At 36.2% G+C, this 19,757-nt stretch overlaps 1 protein-coding gene, 1 long non-coding RNA gene and 3 other non-coding genes across 6 annotated transcripts; 1 reads left to right on the top strand and 4 right to left on the bottom strand.

Annotated features, from left to right (window-relative positions):
* The first annotated feature begins 595 nt into the window (after positions 1 to 595).
* On the top strand, positions 596 to 15,431 carry LOC141386202 (uncharacterized). The gene is made up of 3 exons (XR_012407709.1): positions 596 to 1,069; positions 7,653 to 7,856; positions 14,693 to 15,431. It is a non-coding gene; the product is annotated as an uncharacterized lncRNA (long non-coding RNA).
* On the bottom strand, positions 618 to 690 carry trnak-uuu (transfer RNA lysine (anticodon UUU)). Its single transcript has one exon. It is a non-coding gene; the product is annotated as a tRNA-Lys (tRNA).
* On the bottom strand, positions 1,460 to 1,531 carry trnam-cau (transfer RNA methionine (anticodon CAU)). The gene has a single exon. It is a non-coding gene; the product is annotated as a tRNA-Met (tRNA).
* On the bottom strand, positions 1,973 to 2,044 carry trnae-cuc (transfer RNA glutamic acid (anticodon CUC)). The gene has a single exon. It is a non-coding gene; the product is annotated as a tRNA-Glu (tRNA).
* tmem132a (transmembrane protein 132A) lies at positions 4,594 to 18,733 on the bottom strand. Of its 2 annotated transcripts, none has more exons than XM_021476980.3 (12): positions 18,055 to 18,733; positions 16,131 to 16,209; positions 14,677 to 14,891; positions 13,283 to 13,492; positions 12,103 to 12,596; positions 11,875 to 12,027; positions 9,693 to 9,888; positions 7,920 to 8,063; positions 7,638 to 7,840; positions 7,003 to 7,228; positions 5,662 to 5,853; positions 4,594 to 5,589 (listed from the first exon to the last, which is right to left on the bottom strand). In XM_021476980.3, exons 2-12 carry the CDS (start codon positions 16,201 to 16,203, stop codon positions 4,780 to 4,782), a joined length of 2,916 nt encoding a protein of 971 aa, XP_021332655.1. In that variant the 5' UTR covers positions 16,204 to 16,209; positions 18,055 to 18,733; the 3' UTR covers positions 4,594 to 4,779. The 2 variants fall into 2 exon arrangements, with proteins under 2 accessions (XP_021332655.1, XP_021332656.1); XM_021476981.3 differs by having other exon boundaries at positions 4,605 to 5,589; positions 13,283 to 13,431; positions 18,055 to 18,690.
* Positions 18,734 to 19,757: the final 1,024 nt, after the last annotated feature.

Raw genomic sequence — 19,757 nt, 5'->3', positions numbered from 1 at the left:
ACAGTGTATCATATGTGTATGAAGTATATCATGTCTGTATATGTATGGAGTATATAATGTGTGCATATGTATGGAGTGTTTTATGTGTGCATAAGTATGAAGTGTATATGTATGGAGTGTCACATCAACTGTATGTATGGAGTGTATCATGTGTGCATATGTATGGAGTTTATCTTGTGTGCAAATGTATAGAGTGTGAATATGTTTAGAATGTATCACATGTGCAAATGTATGAAGTATATTGTAAAGAGTGTATTATCAACTGGATGTCTGGAGTTTATCATGTGTATAGAGTGTGTATATGTATAGAATGTGTTATGTGTGCGTATGTTGTATGTGTACATTAACTCCCAGTAGCTCAGATGTACATGACTCAACTTATATTGTGTATAGAGTGTGTGTGTATGTATAGAATGTATCATGTGTGCGTATGTATGGAATTTATCATGTGTGCATATGTATGGAGTGTACATGTATAGTGCATCATATCTGTGTATGTATGGAGTATATCAAGTGTGCATATGTGGATCATGTTTGCAAATGTAAAGAATGTATCACGACTGCATATGTAGAGAATATCGAGATTCTATCAGCTAATAGACCTACAAAAGATATTCCGCCCGAACAGGGACTTGAACCCTGGACCCTCAGATTAAAAGTCTGATGCTCTACCGACTGAGCTATCCGGGCTTCTAAAGCAGCCGTTGTTGTGGCGACATCTATCTTTGACATCCATACATGGGTGCGCTTTTAATTTCAGTAAACAATGGATTTCGTTAAAAATAGCAGAATTATTTTGATTTACATTTCTGTATTCCCTAAGTTTTTTTCTTTATACACGTTGTTAACTGACGCGAGAACAGAAGGGACGGACGTCACGTCGTTTGAAGTTGTTTTTAAAAGACTGATTTATTTAAATATATACAAATACATTCCAAGACTGGAATAATACTGCAGGTTTTTTTGGCAGCATATCCATAAAACTGACAATATTCAGCAGATTTACATTTAAGACAAAGCGAGGATTGTTGTTTACTCTTCACGCCACCAGGAGGCAGTTTGGTTACACGTGAGTAAAAAGTCCTGAATTTCTATATATGTTTTAATCATATTTCTTAATGTCTGGTTGTTTCTTGAAGAGTGGGATTATAATTGTGCTCATAACATTATACACCCCTTTTAATGTTAATAACATGATTAACTTTAAGAAAATAAGAGGGATTGTGTTTTTAGTACAGCACTGAATAAGAAATTTCAAGTATTATTTGTTTGCTAAACAAGACAAAATAATCACTGAATTCATTGAAAAATCCAATCATTACAAAGTTTCATGAGTAAATAATGGCGGAATTTTGGGTAAACGACCCTTTAAATTAGTCAATTACCCTATATGTAATTTTCGCTCTATAAATGGTTAAAACTCTACTTCTCTATTATAGATAATGTTCTTGAAAAGACATAGCAGAGGATGGTTTCGATCCATCGACCTCTGGGTTATGGGCCCAGCACGCTTCCGCTGCGCCACTCTGCTGTCGGTGAAATAATGTATGATCAGTATGAATTATTCTACTCTTTCCGTTCCACCTAACTCAACTGGTTTGGATCTAGATAACATTTTAGGTCCATTTTAGAGCCGAGATGTAACGTTTATGCGCATTAAGCTGGTTATCTTCCAGAGAATATGTTTTCAGTTGTATCGGAAGCGGATTCGATTGTACGTGCAATATAATATATTGTGTACGAATTGTCTGAAGCATATATTGGACTGTTCAATGTGAGAGTCATTAAACATGAAAGTACAAAATACTGAAGCATATATTGCCTTTAACACGATTATATTTACGACTGTTTAATGTGAGTGTCATTTAACATGAAAGTACAAAATACTGAAGCATATATTGCCTTTAACACGATTATATTTACGACTGTTCAATGTGAGAGTCATTTTAAAATGAATATACAAAACACTTCATTCCCTGACCGGGAATCGAACCCGGGCCGCGGCGGTGAGAGCGCCGAATCCTAACCACTAGACCACCAGGGAGCGGTGACTGTACAAGAATATGCAGACGCACATAAGCATAAGCACAATGTACAAACATAAAAAGTTCTGTGTTGCGGCTGGAAGTTCATCCGCTGCATAATATCGTGCTGGATAAATTTGCGGTTCATTACGCTCTGGCGACCCCGGATTATTAAAGTGACTAAGCCGAAAAGAAAATGAGTGAATGAAAATGAAATGATGCAGGGAAAAAAGTGAAAAGAGAGGTGTAGAAAGGCAGTGAATGCCCAGACAGCAGCTAAAATCTCTGACTAGTTCTTCAGCAACCCTCTGCCCTTCATCATTGTAAATTAGTATTAGCTGCTTCAGTCCAACATCTAACTCTATAGATTGGTTATTGGTTTGTTATGCACAACATGTCAGTAAACATTGACAGTAAATTCAGATAGCAACATATAATGATGTAAGTACAGACTTAGATTAGATGTCTTTGTCAATCAAGCACTGTTATATGTGGGTTTTCAATTAAGCCAGTCATGAACAAGCTCGGTCACATCCACACACCAGTCTGGAGAGCATGTAGGTCGGTTGACCCCCTTAAGCTGATGATTTGGTTCTGAATTGTCCAAATTTGTACCGTAGACCTCTGATAAACCGGTTCACACCTTAACCCTCTACTGCTCGGTGTAACCATATGGTAACATAATACTCATGTTTATTTTCCTGCCACTGTTTCTTTAAGACCAACATATTATTTTTTTGTTGGAAAGAAAAGACCTTAGAGTAGTGTAGAGTAGAGTGTAGAGTAGTAGAATTATGTGCTTTGGTTAAGTCACATGACATCCTGTGTTTTTTTTTTTGTAGCGCAATTTCTGACAGACTGGCGTTTTTTTGTGAGTAGTTGCTAAATGCAAATGTAAACGTCAATAAAAACAAAGGATCAAATTATTTTGATCCACAAAAAATATCTGAAACATCACCTCCAATAAGTTATGATGACATATTCACGACTCAATTTTTTTATCAAATTAGTTTTCTGTAAATCGATAAAATGTGTGTTATCAAAGGGCAACACTGTGCAATGGTGGAACATGCAATATTGCAATGGGTTAGCAAGCTAACAAGGTCAGCTGTGAACTTTTAAGTTGTAACAATAACAACATGAATGCTAGTAATATAATGTTGATTAGTCAAATGTTAATGACATTTACATTATAAAATCTAGTTTTAATGGCAATACTACTTTTGAATAGATTTTAATACAGGCAACAGTGTATTAGTGAGCACCACCATGTTCTATGGTCATTTAAGAAGAAAAGGACAGAACTGGCTCTTCCTGCAGATGAAAGTGAGGATGAGATGGGTTTTAGTGACCATGAGAAGGATGCAGACTGGACATTTGATAAAGACAGTTCATGTAAGTTAGCTCAGATGCAGATAAGACAGGTGTAGTATAGTATATAGGATAATATATACATAAACATTGTTAGCTAGTAGCTACATTATTCTGAAGCATCTGGATAAACTAGACTTGTTATTTACTTGTTATAATATTTACTGGAGAAGATATTTATATTTACTGTTTGTTGTGTATATGATAATACAATATTATGTTTGTTTTCAATAATATTCATTAAAAAGAATGCAATAATGAAAGCTGTTGGAATATGAGTTGTGGTAAAGTATGTATAATGTGCCATTTATAAGTTCTGTGTTAAAGCTCATAATGCTGCAACACCAATTAAATTATTTTAAACAAAAATGATTCATTATAAGGAAAGTTTTAAATTTGAAATTTCTCAGGTAGATCCACTGTTGGACGTTGTTGCCATATGGCAACATTTCATAAAGTACCTTAATAAAATACAATTTTCAGCATTTCAAGTTAAGCCATTTCACGAAACGAAAAACAGTCAAATAATCTTTTTTTTTTTACAGGTTTATCATAATGCGTGCGGTAGAGGGTTAATATTAGCTTCTTCAATTCAACATCTAGATTAGCAGGATGATGAAGATGAAACCAGGGTGGACATTTGTGCAAGACAATGATCCAAACAGAAAGCTCTCAAATGCTTTCAGAGAAAGAAAATCAAGCTGTAGAATGACCCAGCCAAATCACCTGACTTGAATTCAATAGAAAATACCAAATAACGCTGAGATTTGATAGACAAGACACAAACATTAAGATTTTTGCACTCTGTTGAAGACTGTGGAAAAAAAAATCCCACCTGAGCAATGCATAACTTCATTTTCCATATGAGAGTCTACATAAAGTCTCAAATACATTTCAGTAGTTTAGTACTTTCTCCTTGTGTCATTCCATTGTTATTACACATAATATATATATATATATATATATATATATATATATATATATATATATATATATATATATATATTATTATTATTATTATTTTTTTTTTTTTTTATAGTTTTATTTTTGTATTGTTTGGGTTTTTACCAAAATCTGGTTCAATTTTATGTCAATATTATTCCCAAAATAAATACTTAATAATTATATATATGTATATATATTATTTGTGTTTGGTAAGCACTAAATGATTAAAATGTAATTTTCTTTCAATAAGATACTGTAAGGAATTGCTGTTTATAAAGAGTTTTATTTGCTCTATAAAAAATTGGGTTTTGAAATGCCGAATGTACCCACAATTACAAAATCACCTATGTGACTGCAATGGACATATAAAGATGTAGCAACATTCTCCAGAATATGCACAAGATAATGTGCAACATGAGATATTTGTAAAGTCAAAGGGTCATTGAATTTCCATTTTGTCATTATTCCCTGTTATCACTGCTCTGCACTGTTTTTCCTCTTGTCTATTCTCCTCTTGCTCTTCTCCAGGTTCCTCCTCCACAGTGTCTTTCACATTTCCCTCTCGTCTTTCTCTATATCTTTGTTCTCTTAGTGCACATGGTAGGCAGTTGACCAGGAAAAGTAGGGATGAGAGACAAAGCAGAGACAGGACAGCTCCAATGCCAATCTCTACCTGTCTATCAGCTGTTTTAACCTCTTTCCTCTCCTTTTCCACACCAGGAGACAAATAGACAGCGTTCTCTTCATGGTTGGGGATCAACACCGCCTGCTCCACGTTTTTTCGTTTAAATATGTCATTGCCACTATCATAATCACTTGTGGCATTTACTGTACTGTCATGATCTTCAAAGTCATCATACAGATCACTGTTGGAATCGACGAGCATATCAGTCACATCGTGCATCTCAAAGTTGGTTTCCTCACTCCCTATTGGCCAAAAGTCCATGTTTAGGTTCACCCTTATCCAGCCAGACCCCTTAGCCAGTCTTTTGGCTTCGCTTGCTTTATGAATTGCCTCCAGTTCAACATGGTTAGATGCTGGGTCACAGCTGGAAACCAGAAGCTCGGCTTTAACAAGAGGTCCTCCGCCATCACCTTGTGCCAAAATGCGTTGGGATGGAGCAGGCGTTACTGCAACCACAGATTCTGCCAAAGAGGACAGCCGTAGAGTATAGGGGACCTCATTAAATGCAGACATCAATATGGCAGAGTCATCATTGAACTGGATCCAGACACTGATAGACGCCTCCTAATGAAAGGGTGGACATCATAAGTTACAAATCTGGACGAATTTTTAGGAGCTTGAATACCAGAAACTTACTTGTCCGTGGTTGTAGAGTGTATTGTGAGCATTCACTGTTGCTGTGACAACAGAAGGGTGAGATGGGCTGGGATTAACAGACAGGCCAAGCCCTCCCACCAGCTGAACAGAGAGGTCAGCGGGAGTCACAGGTTCAGAGGTTACAATCACGTTAGCCCTTCCAAGCACTCCATCCCACTGACTGGAAACCACCTTGAAAAGCAGGAAAAGGATTAGGGAGGAAATCAGGAAATCTGACAGGCCAGTACTTAAAGAGCAAGCTCATCAATACACAAACAAACAGAAGACTAGTTTAACCAAAATGGAACATTTCTCACTCTCATCTAACTATACATGACTTTTAAGTCAAGAGAAATCAAGAGTGTTTATTTTTTTGGTCTTTTTTTTAAATAAATAATACATTATAGCGGTTAGCACTGTCGCCACACAGCAAGAAGGTTGCTGGTTCCCAGAGTCCCAGCTGGGTCATTTGGCATTTCTGTGTGGAGTTTGCATGTTCTCCCTGTGTTCATGTGGGTTTCCTTTGGATACTCCAGTTTCCCCCACAGTCCAAAAACATGTGAATTGGGTAAACAAAATTGTTGTAGTCCTTGAGTGCGTGTGTATGGGTGTTCCTCAGTACTGGGTTGTGGCTGGAAGGGCATCTGCTGTGTAAAACATAATGTTGGAATAGTTGGTGGTTCAATCCATTGTGGCAACCTCTGATAAATAAGGTACTAAGCCGAAGAAAAAATGAATGAATGAAAGACATTTTAGGGGTTTTGACCTTTATTTGTATAGGACAGTGGAAAGGGGAAGGATCAGCAGTCATTGCGATGATGCTGTGTCAACACACTAACCATAAGATCAATGGAGCGGTTATTTCCAAATCAAACCACATGATTTAATTTCAATGTGAATACATCACATGAGAGTTCATGAAGGATATATCACATAAGTGAAAGTGAACTGGATTAAACTGAGCACTTCTCCAGAAGATGATTGATCCATTAGGTTCGTAGTATATTGATCAAATACTTTAGGTTTTTACTACTTTGAAGCTGCCTTAATAGAGGAATCTACACAGACATGGGGGAGAACATGCAAAGTCCACACAGAAATGCCAACTGGCCAGTGCTAACCACTGAGCCACCTTGCCGCCCCTTTTATTTATATAAGATGCACAAAAATCCTGCATTGTTTTTGCCAAAAACTTGCATTCTCTCTTTGGGTTAATTAACACAGTCATCTTTGATGGCCTGGGGAAAATGTTTGAAACCAGGACATTGGGTGAACTAACCCTTTAGATTGGTTATGCACAACATGTCATTAAACATTCTGACAGTAAATTCAGATACCAACATATAATGATGTGAGTCCAGGCTTGAGGCCGATAAGATGTTTTTGTTTATCAAGCGCTGCAATATATGGGTTTTCTATTCTTAGCCAGTCACGGACAAGCTCGGTCACATCCACAAACCAGTCCGGAGATCCCAGCATGTAGGTCGGTTGACCCCCTTGAGCTGCTGATTGGGCACTGAATTGAGCCAAAATCTGTACCGTGGACCTCTGATAAACCGGTTCACACCTATGAAGAGAGAAATTTCAGTTTACCTTCTGCCACATGATTAACTAGAAATCAAGTTACTATTTGTTGCTTTTACAATTGGGATCAACAAGTAGTGTAAGTACATATTATGGGTGAAAATGTTGTGAAATTTTAGGTGTTTGGTTTGATATAACCTCAAATTTGATAAGCAGGTAAGTACTGTTTTATCATAATCATCTTCTTTCAAAAGTGAAGCCTATTTAAAGCTGTGCTTAAATAAACTTGAAATAATTATGCGACTGTAACATCTCAACTAGACTACTGCAATTCTTTGTATGTTGGAGTTCCTCAGTCCTGTGTTTCTCGATTGCAGCTAGCTCAGAATGCAGCAGCTCTGCTTCTTACTGAAAAGCTCAAATATGAGACCATTACACTTAATTTTGTATACCCGTTCTCACTGTAGTAATTCCAGCCACTGATGGGACTCAGGACAGAGTCGGAGAGAGACACACGCAGAGGAACTACAGGAGTCCACACGGCCAAACACAAAGAGCCACTGAGCGTTCCCAAGGAAAACTCCAGCTCCACACAGATGCTGCCCCTTCCTGATTCACTCCCGTCCACAAAAACCACAGAGCAGTCATGAGACACCTGCCAGAAGAGAAAGGTGCCATCAGATGTGTTTATATTTGTTATGCATTAAATCAGACATTTTTCGAATCTGTTATACCTTGACAATGTCTTCATTGGCTGAATGGCACTTGACCGCTGTGGTCAAATCAGAAACTTTGCCATCTATGCCCACCGCTAGGACAATGACAGGAAGTGACACGGGCTCACTTGTCAGGATGGCTGTATTGATAATTGTGTTGCTCTGCAAAAACAAAAACAAAAACATACACTATGACATAAATAAATAAAATAAATGATGATAATGATCTGTTTACATAATTTGTGCCATTTACAACATGATAGTGATCAAATGATTAAATAAGCTCCAGATTAACAAAATCAAGTTCTGCTCTACTTTTTTTTAGTGTCCACAAAGCCATTTTCATTAGGGTTTCCATTTCATGCGGATTTTACATTTTTAAAGCTGACATAATAGTAAAAAATGTAACAAGGTTAACAGTGTTGACAGGAAACGTAATATATTACAATATAACCTTTACGGTTACAAAAAAAGTATCTAAATGTGTAATGAAATTACCTTTTACAGAGAGTAATTTGAAAGTATGTGTTACATTTTTGCTTTTTTTTTACCATTGAAGACATAAGTAAATTAAGAGAAAATACTTCCCTGTAATTGATGAGCTTTTATGGCAATCCATGTTTTAGGTATATTTTGGTAGGGAAGTCCTAATACGTCACAGGTGTCAAACTCAGGTCTTGGAGGGCCGCAGCACTGCACAGTTTAGTTTCAACCCTGCTTCAACCCACTTAAGTTTCAAACAAGCCTGAAGGACTTAATTAGTTTAATCAGGTGTGTTTATTTGGGTTGGAACTAAACTGTGCAGAGCTGCAGCCCTCCAGGAACTGAGTTTGACACCTGTGTACTAAGAGGATACTAAGTGACATCTCTGTCCAAAGAAGGAAATTTAAGATTATCACAGAAAGTGAAAGTAAGATCGCGGGTAAAAATGAAGAGTTATACAACCTTCATTTATCTTAAAGGGTCATGAAACCCCCCTTTTCAGTTCAAGTCTACCTCAGAGTTTAAAAAAAAATGCTTTATTCTAGGCGTGGACCGCTGTGAGCAGAGGAAGGAGTAGGCTTGGCTGACAGAGCAGGGGAAAAAGAAGTGAGCGAACAACTGTTGTCAGTTGGCTCACAAAATGAGACACAAACCGTGAGGAGAGCCATGATTTTATAGTTTACAAAGTTAAAATGCAAAGAAATAAACAGTAATTAATTTAAAGTCCTGCTACAATTGTTATTTGTAATTTTATATACACCTAACCACAATTTGTTGTATCATCATAAATATATTCATGTTTGTATAAACACTCTAAATGAGAAGGACTTCTCTCCTCATCAACCCCTTGGTCTGAATGCAGAAACAGCAGTGCAGCAGGTCTCTTGCCCTGTCTATTTTTAACTATTAGCCCTGCCGGTAATCTGGAGGATTTTAATCATGTGCCAACACAGCAGCACAGATATAGGTGATGTGTCTGAATGGTAACAAACTCAACCGATAAAAAACAAAGTCCACCATTCCCCAATTGTCGTACAGCTCTCCTGACAAAAATGCTTGCTGCCAACCAACAGCTTTGCTGTATCGGCCCTGACTGCATCACAGGGAAAAACATGTAAGAAAACCTGTACCCATACGACCCTTGAAAAAAGGGCTAAATATAGCCTAAAAATAGGCACAAGCACACATAGGGCCCTTCCAAAATGATCTGAAGTGCCCCAGCGGTCCCAGAGATCCCTCACTCTGCTAGAGGTCTTTGTAACCTCTAATAGCATGCATGTGTAAATCAGTAATAGTTTAATGGTATACCTCTGTGATGGGAGCGATGCCCACAACTTCTCTGTCGGTAAAGGAGAAGAAGCTTGTCACTGCCCCGTGTGGTGAAATGTAAAACTTGCGAGTTGAATACTCCACCCACCAGCTGGCACTGACAGTCATCGCTGTGCCAAAGTTTCTGTGTAAAGCCTCAAATGAGAGACAGGAGATCTGGCTAAGAGCAGAAGTGCTGAAACACAAGACAATTACAGATAAAGAACTGATAGATTATTACTAGATTTTAGGTTTTGAGATCAGTAGCTCATTATTTTTATATGCTGAAATACACAAACATAATGATGATTTAATGGCTAAAATGTTGCCTATATCCTCCTTTTTTGGTATTATGACCGAATTATGTGATTAACTTTCAATGAGCATTGGGAATTACAAATAAAAAGGGGAAATAATTGCATTTTAAATTGTCACAGGAAAAAAAAATTATGAGTAATTATTTGTACTTTTTTAGATAATATATTTAAATCTTTATTTAAACCACACTGAACTGAACTTCAACTCTGAAAACTGGACTGACGCAGTTTCAGTTTACCAGAACTTCTATGTTAAGCTGCTTTGACTCAATCTACATTGTAAAAGTGCTATAAAAAGATGAGTTGAATTGAACTTAGTGAAATATGTGAATTAGAAAGAAAAAAATAATGAGAAACAGAAATATAAAAAAATATTAAGAAATTTAGTAAGATTTTGTGATATCAATGTTACATTAAAATGCAGACACCTTTCACACATACAGACCTTTCCGGAAAATTACCGGCAATTTTCTGGAAAGGTTGTATGTGTGAACAGGTCCTTTTTGAAAATACCGGTAAATTCGTTCTGGCTATTTTCCGGAAAAGAGAAGTTGTAACATTACCGGTAATTTGCCGGAATGCTGCGCTGTGTGAATGCAGAAGGAAGATTGCCGGAAAGAGCGCGTGCATGTCTAGAACGTGCTGACGTGAGACGTCTGCTTTAGCCAATCAGAACAGTCAGACGCGTTTATGTCCGCGCGGTTTATGAGAATAAAAGCCTTTGAATATTTTCCCAGATGCATTTAGCTGCTAGAAGTTAGTCAGAAAATCATCGATAAGATGCTTATGATAAGCCGCTGTTTGTTTACCTTCAAGTTTTGCGTGTGATGCGAAAGTGTTCCTCCATATGTTTTCATCGAAGTTGTTCACAATACTGATCATTCTCAGAGTTTGTGATGTAGTTAAATGTTTACAAATACAAGCGCAGCCGTTTAAAGCTTATTTGTGGTGAATGATGTCAGAATTTACCAGTATTTTGGAACGGATGTGTGAATGCACTTTTCTGGAAAAATTCCGTAACGTTCTCGCCTGTGTGAACAGCTCTTTTTTGAATATACCGGTAAAGTCATTCCGGAAATTTTCCGGATATTTACCAGTATCACTGTGTGAAAGGGGCTAGAGTCTGTCGTGACAATGTAAATGAAAGCACAAGTGGAAATGTGCAGATCATTCAGTCAAACTAATAAACAAGATTTTAATTATTTGTTTCACTCATGTTAAATGGAAGTTCCTCGTTGAAGTGCCACCAATGAAATAGAAGACAACAAAAATCCTCCTTGCAAAACGAGTTATTATATGGGTATAAACTGCCCATTTAGCAGTGGACTATGTTGTATTATAGGTGAATTACCTTCTAGAAAAAGTGTAATTTATGATTTATTGAATATTATTGCCGATGTTTATAATTGCATTTAATAATGCCACTTTTGGCATTTGGATTTTCCACAGTCTACAGTGAACATGATAATTCCAAAATCATTCTAACGTGCTTATTTGCAGCTATTAAAACATTTACAGTTAATATTTAGTGCTTTTTACTATCCTAATCAAGTCATAACACAATGATACCTCTGCAAATTTTTATTGCTTGATTCTCACACACACCACTGGAAATACATGGCAATTAAATGCAACTAAAATCTAATTTTAACGTAAAACCGACAATATGTGGATGAAGCCTTGATGATACAAGCTGAGATTGCATATGTCGAAGATGCAATGTCAATGCACTCAATGTAGCTATAGTGAAGTCACTGTGAGGGGGTTAGAGTTAGGTGAGCGTGTTTAAAAGCATTGCATCCAGCTCTGATTGCACTGCACCAGGGCTGCATCCAGACCCCTTTAGAAACAGATTGATTTCGTACCCAGTTCTGTCTGGAAGTGTACCGGTGCTGCGAGTAATGATGGAAACAACATCGTGTTTTGAACCTGTCGTCTGTTCTACATTAACCATCCACAGGTCAGAATGTGTGACGGGATGGACCTCCAGAGATAGCAATCCTTTTTTCACTTTCAGCCTGAAGGTAAAATAATGATAATATTAAAGATACATTAAAATAAATAAGCAAATTTATGTCAAGCAACAATGTTACCTAATGGTCAGAGACTCCTCACTATAATTTCCCCTTAGGTTTACAGACACTCTGATTGGCTGTCCGGCAGGCACAGGCCCTTTGCTGTAGACGATTAACACATTGGAATCCAACCAGAACTTCTCTTCTGCCTTTGTGTCTAAACATGCAGGGCTTTGTTTGGTTTTGTTGATCTCTTGATCCTCAAGTCCCACAGGACCAATGTAGAGAAGCTTTCTCTCTGACTGCTCTACTGTGTCCTCCACGCACCGCGGGGGTCCGGTTTTAATGGACAGGATGCCAAAGGATGAGTAGTAAAGCTGAATTTGATCAGGCCGGGCCCTGTGTCCTGCTGGCATATGCGGATGCCTTCTCTTTCGGCTGCGGGAGCGAGAGCGGTTTCTGCTTATGTAACGCTGCTTGAAAGTCTGGTCCAGGTTCGCCTCTGTGTTCTGAGCGGGCTCAAACCAGTCGTTTGGAAATGTTAGAGTAACCACACACAACCCAAACGGTGGCTGAGAAGATATTGAAAACAGCACACAAACAAATAAATAATTATTATTCAAATATATATATTTTAAATACGATTAACCACAATTAATATTTTGTATGTGTTGTTTAATTAAAGAGTTAGATAAGAGCTTTGTTTATAACTTTGAATTCTAGTATATTGCAGTCCTGACCCATCTATAGGGAATATGCTGAAGCATGCTAATAGGACTTTTAATTTGCCAGTAACCTGGGTTAATAGTTTCCTGTGAATTGTGTGCCAACGCAAAATCGGCGCGTTTAAGGTCTGTTTTCTTTAAAAATGAGCGATCTCTACTGGCTGAGTGATATCTTATATAAAGTGGGTCTCAGATTGTACACGAGCACTGCATTAAATTACATGTCCCCCCGCCATATCTTTATAATATGAGCATTTATTTTACCCCAGTATATTCAATGGAGCTTCTGCGCTAACCTGCCGAGGACGGGCGAGTGCGAGCAAACGGCTTTTTGCCTCGTTTTACGCTCGAGCAACTAAATGAATGCTAAAGTCTGTTTAACTGATTGTATTTTCATTACATTACAACATCGATGCTGTAAAAGGAATTGTATAAAATGGAAAAAACTCACATTAACAGGTCACCGGAAGTTTATCAGCATGGGAAACACACTAGCTCGGCATATACCCCATTGGGTTTTTGAGCATCTATACCTGAGTGATGCAGGAAGCTTTCTGCTCCTCTGTCTGTTTGAAAGCATGCAGAGTAACGCAGGTTCCTCTGTTAACATCACCTCTCATGTGAAACAGCACTCGAACTCTGAACCGCTCTCCTCTGTCAGCCTCCATCTCTTTCACAACACCTTTAGACAGAAGCGAAGCCGTGAGAGGAGAAGTCAGAGGAGGAATGGGTTCAGACATCACCTGGAGAACACACATACCAACACAGACTTGTTTTTCTTGACATAAAGATCTTTTTTTTCCTTTTAGCCCTGATTGTAAAACACATCGCTCCGGTTGATGATGCTGATTAGCCAATAATTGTGTTTTCTTAACCACAACACTTAATGACATCTCACATCTCACATAAAATACTTCAGTAATTTAGCTATATTAAACATTGTGTCTGAGACAATATGAAGCAAGTCTGCATCCAGATGAATTACTGTACTGTTTTTCAACTACTGTGTAGTAAAGTGGATTATAAGGTATAGTATTTACAACACTACTTATGAATGTAACATAGTATATACATTCGTTTTTAACTACAGTAAACTGTGGTGCATCGTAAAGTAAACCCTATAGTTGTAAAAAACTACAGTATTGGGTCATTTCTTTTATAATTCTATAGTTGTTGAATCACTAAAACAGATTTTTTCAAGTAATAGACAATGGTTACATCATTCTGTAATATTTCTCTTACAGTATTCTTCTTCGTATTGTGCAAAATACACTTCTCACCCATGACTATACAGTTGAAGTCAGAATTATTAGCCCCCCTGAATTATTAACGCTCCTGAATTATTAGCGCCCCTTGTTTATTTTTTTCCCCAATTTCTGTTCTGTTCTGGGAAGATTGTTTTAGCACATTTCTAAGCATAATAGTTTTAATAACTTATTTCTAATAACTGCTTTATTTTATCTTTGCCATGATGACAGTAAATAATATTTTACTAGATATTTTTCAAGACACTTCTATACAGCTTAAAGTGACATTTAAAGGCTTAACTACGTTAATTAGGTTAACTAGGCAGGTTAGGGTAATTAGAGTAATTAATAAAAGTTATTGTATATCGATGGTTTGTTCTGTAGATTACCAGAAAAAAAAAATTAGCTTAAAGGGGCTAAAAATTTTGTCCCAAAAATGTTTTTTAAAAAATGAAAAGCTGCTTTTATTCTAGCCGAAATAAAACAATTAAGACTTTCTCCAGAAGAAAAAATATTATCAGACATACGGTGAAAATTTCATTTCTCTGTTAAACATCATTTGGGAAATATTTAAAAAAGAAAATCAAAATCAAAAGGGGGCTAATAATTCTGACTTCAACTGTATATTAATAATATAGCACAGTCTCCCGTTCATTATCACTTAATAAAGTCTGCTGTACCTGTGTGACTGTGTAGGAACCAAACGTAGCACGGAGCAGAGGTTTGGAGGTGGTTCCCGAGGGAGGAAAGACCAGCAGAGACTGTGTAGAGGTGAAGGGGCTGGAGTTGGTGAAGAGAAGGCCCAGATCACCCTGAGAGAGCGGGACAGACTGCCATGGTGAGGGAACTGTAATCCGCACTGGAAGAGATGCTGAGGGAGGCGCCTGACAGTGGGCTTTTGATGATGAAAAAGAAGAGTTGGGCTTTAAGTTTAAGGTTTATTACAGATCCTTTATTATTTAAGTCTTGTGCCATAGACATTGCCATTAAAATGTTATATTTCCTTTTCATAGATCTATTTTAAACTAAATACAGTTACACTCAGGGCAAACCCCATGGAAAACTATTATAGGGGCAGTCCACTCAAAATGAAAATGACCTCTTCATTTATTCTCCCTCGTATGGTTTTATGAGTGTCCTCCTTCTGTTGAACACAAACAGATATCAATATCTTGAAGAATGCTTGGTGCTGTAGTTAAAAAATTACTATGTACATCAATGGGTTTTGCCTTCCATAATAAAGTTCAGCATTTTTCAAAGTATCTTCTGTCGCATTCAACAGAATAAACTCAAATGGGTTTTGAACCAGTGAAGGGTGAGTCAATGAACATTTGTTGGGTAAACTATCCTTATAAGTATATCTAAGGAATAATTCACGACAGGCCATTGAATTATTATTAAATCTTGCACACAACTCGGGTGTGTATTATTATCTAATATTCCACGAGACTAAAGTCAATCATTTTACTTCTACCACTATAGCGACCACACTGTTACCACACAGTTGTTGTATTTCAAGACTTTGTTGGGTTTTTGTGTAGGACTAGTTTCTTGCGCATCACTGCAATGCAGCCATGACCTACACTGAAGAAAGTGTTGCATGCAGAACTGTTGCAAACAATTTATTTGTGTTGAATTTAAACAAACTAATTAAACTGAATAATGTTCAACTTAATTTGTTTGTTTAAATTCAACACAAATAAATTGTTTACAACCACTTAACGCAAAAAACATTGGGTAAATCCAAGGAATAATCTTTGAATATTTTTTTTCAGTGTAGCAGGGACTATTTTAGCTTAAAATCCTCATCAGCCAACCTGAATCAAGCACTCAGCAGCCTCATAGTAAAAGTAAGAAATAATCAAACATAGTCATGCGGTAAAGGATTTTAAATGCACGACATGGTGGCAAAAATAACACTTTAACACCTTCAATTTAGTCAATCAGAATCAGGAATTTCACATAATAATGGTATATGCAGCAATATTCTCAAACAAAAAAGCTCGTGATAGCTCCTCTGGGAGCATGTGTAGGAAAGAGAAAATATTCTCCACTTGTCTTCATTTATCAGAAACAAAAATGTTAAATGATGTTATGCAGTGTTTAGGGGAATGTGAAAATAAGTCAAACTTACAGAGGATTATGAATAAGTGAAGGATTACCAGTCTCCCAGTAGAAGACTTCCACGAAAGAGACAGTACATCCATAACACCCTGAAACACAGCAAGCAAAATACACTGTGAAAAAGGCAGGGTTCCACACAGTTCATTCATGTTGTCTCAACACAAATATATTAAATTAACTAGACAAATTTAAGTGGATTGAACATAAAACAAGTAAGTTGTCCCAAAGAAAATCTTGAGAATTGTGTTTTTTAGTTCATTTTAAATGAGTTGTTTGAACAAGCAGCAAAAATAATTATTTGAGTCTATTATGCTTAAAGAAATTATGAACTAGTCAAAATCAAATCCAGTTTTTTTTCCAAATCAAAAGCACAATAAAAACAGTAGTTGACCACTCTTCTATACAAAAATGTCTGCTGAGAAAAAATGAACATAAAATAGATATAAAAGACACACATGAATTTTTAAAAAAGAGTAATTTGGTAGAAAACACTGATTAATTACTAAAAAGTTTGTATATTTTATGAACAGATTAAAGCCTTCAGAAAAAGGAACATTTTAGCTTAGTTTTACTTTAATTTCTTAATTTTTTGATTATTTTAAATTTTAATTCTGAAGAAACTAAACAGAAGAAGACTGAAAGACTTGTATAGTTTAGGCCTGAGAATCAAAATTAATTATATTAATATTAAAATTAATGAGGATTTTGGGACCATCAAGAATCCTAAATAATTGTTGAAAATAATCACAAATGAAACTTTAACAACCTTCGCAACAGTACTTCAGGTTGTGGATTATAATATATGAGTCATTTTAGAACAGTTTACTGAAGGATGTTTAGGGAAACCAAACTCATTTTATAGTATAATAGCAATAAAATAAATTTAAACCATTAATGTAAGTGATGCAAATGCAACGCTCATTTAAAATAGGGGAGAGCAGGGAGGAAAGTAACGTGAGATGAAATTGATTTTTCGAAGCCCTGACAACATTTAGTTTTTCGGGCTATAACAGCACATTCAGCATGCAATCATTGATGGTGCTGCCTAATATCATCTGATTTGGGGATTGTGTCCTGCGGTGAGCTCCGAATTTCAGTTTTTAAAAGTACAAAAAGTAAAAATAATTTTTTCCTTTTTTCCTTATAGCAAGTTGTGTTTCTCTTTTCATGCACCACACATGATCAATCTACAGATTATTTAATGCAATAACCCATCCTTAGATTTGAAATGTCTGAGTTGTTCAGTTTAAAAGTAAATCAGATTTAAATGGCAAGAGTTCCTGTGGGGATGAAAGTAACACTACTGTTTATGTCCCACTGCTAATAGACAAACCTTATTTTTCCCTTCCATATTAGACTTTGCAGTGTTTGGATTCATACAATTTTTTTTTAAATAATGCATAATTTTAATATTAATAAAACAAATATTCAAAAACTGTAGAATATTGTGACATTTTGCCTTGTTGGTTTGCTTTTAAAACATTTAATGGAGCTGAAATTAAAAGTGAAAATGCTGTTCTAATATTTTTTGCAAACATAAAGGACAAAATATGTTTGCAGTTTACATTAACAAGGTCAGAGTCAGATATATTTAAAATAAACAAGATTAAGAGAGTAAATCTAGCACATATTGTCGTGTTACTTTTGACCCACTGTGTGTTACTTTAGTCCCTGCTGACGGACTCAAAAGGAACAATGTGCAACTTTAGTTTTAAAGTAAGTTATATTGAAGCTGTTCTACATTAATACAAAATTACAGCTGATTTTTATAGAGTTGGTAACCACTGCAAAAATATATTTCTGATTAAAACATTACCTATTATAATTAGGTTATGAAAAATGTTTTTTCTGTCCCCTCTCTCCCCTATAAAATAGGACAATATAAGTAGAACGAAAAAGGAACACTTAATAACTTCCACAAAGTTTGCACTTGCCTGTTTCTTACAGATTTTCAGAAATCCGATGTTCAATTATCAGTCTTCTTTGGCACGCATGCTCATTTTTATCAATCCATCTTCTGTCAGGATTCTTGCTTCTGTCCTTTGGAAGTTGTTCTTAGTTTTATAAATTATTTAAAGTTTAGATATTTTAAAAGTATAGAAAGAACATAAGAATAATTAAAATCCTCATTTCCCTATTTGAGTGTGTCAGTTTTGATCTGTCACTCTCCGCTGTCTGTCTCTCCTCAGCTGCTGTGCTGGATTCACACAATACGGATTTATTCATTTAAAATGGTAAATAATCCTCTCTCTTCCTCTTTCTCTCTGCTCTCACCCTCCCCTCTTTTTCCCCCTTTCTCTTTATGTCTTGATATTTTGTGTCCCACCAAAGATGTAGCTGACATCCTTACAAGAAACTCCTTGTAAATCTGAAGATGAAACCCACTTTCTTTTCTATTCCTACTTTTTTCTCACTCTCTTCGTTTTCAGAGTTCTCCACATTTCTGTTTACTCTATAAAAAAATGACAGAATTAATGTTGTCAGAAATGGCGAGTTTCTAAGCATACATTAGAGTAATGGGATCTCAATGCTTTTAATGTTTAATTTCGCCGGCTAAATGAGTAGTGCATGAGGGAGGAACGCTGCGCACAGCATTAAAGGCAAAATCCTATTAGCAAGAATGAGGGCATTAAGCGTCTGAAAAAAAATCAAAAGTATTTAATCACACCACTGTCTCTTTTTCCATCTAATCTTTCTCTGATTTCCTTGACCACTGAGAATATCTAAAATCATCAAGTCTAAATATATCACTTGAACTCTTTCCCGACCCTTTAGCTGTATGTGATTTTCTCATTTCATGGTTTGTTTGGGTAGTCATTCATTTATTCATTCATTCATTTTCCTTTCAGCTTAGTTCCTTTATTAATCATGGGTCGCCACAGCAGAATGAAGAAAGAACTTATCATAATTGTCAACTTGTTATAATTTAATATTTTATCTAATAAGCAACTTCTCATTTTTATCTGAACTATTTGACCACTTTAATATTGCATTTACCTCATTTTTATTTATTAAAAAATATTTTTTTATGTATAATTAGCCTACACACACACACACATAGACAAACACACTTAAAGTTGCTGCTGTATATATTCATAACTGAATTTGTATTTGTTTGAAATTTATTACAACAAAAAAATCAGATAATCATAAACCCACTAGAATCAATAGTATTTTATCAAATAGATTTCTTTAAACTGTTTTTGACTTTATAACTCAAGCTGAAGAAAAAAAAAAGAAACCTGCATATTTACACTCACCGGCCACTTTATTAGGTACACATTACTAGTACAGGGTTGGACCCCCTTTTGCCTTCAGAACTGCCTTAGTCCTTCGTGACAGAGATTCAACAAGGTACTGGAAATATTTCTTAGAGATTTTGGTCCATATTGACATGATAGTTGTTGCAGATTTGTCGGCTGCACATCCATGATGTGAATCTCCTGTTCCACCACATCCCAAAGGTGCTCTATTTGATTTGAGTTCTGGTCACTGGAGGCCATTTGCGTACAGTGAACTCATTGTCATGTTCAAGAAACCAGTCTGAGATGATTCACGCTTTATATCAATGGTGCGTTATCCTGCTGAAAGCAGCCATCAGTAGATGGGTAAACTGATAAAGGGATGGACATGGTCA

This window comes from Danio rerio, chromosome 1 (genome assembly GCF_049306965.1).
Source record: "Danio rerio strain Tuebingen ecotype United States chromosome 1, GRCz12tu, whole genome shotgun sequence".
In the NCBI taxonomy this organism is placed as follows: Eukaryota; Metazoa; Chordata; class Actinopteri; order Cypriniformes; family Danionidae; genus Danio; species Danio rerio.
This window is presented reverse-complemented; position numbering and strand designations above follow the sequence as displayed.

Excerpts from the sequence above, each read along its gene's own strand:
- tmem132a (XM_021476980.3), bottom strand. The coding sequence starts at position 16,203 with ATGGATGTACTGTCTCTTTCGTGGAAGTCTTCTACTGGGAGACTGGTA. Across the intron at positions 12,597-13,282 it reads AAGCTTCCTGCATCACTCAG|CCACCGTTTGGGTTGTGTGT; the intron begins GTATAGATGCTC and ends ATATCTTCTCAG. Across the intron at positions 9,889-11,874 it reads ACACTTCCAGACAGAACTGG|CACTTCTGCTCTTAGCCAGA; the intron begins GTACGAAATCAA and ends CTTGTGTTTCAG.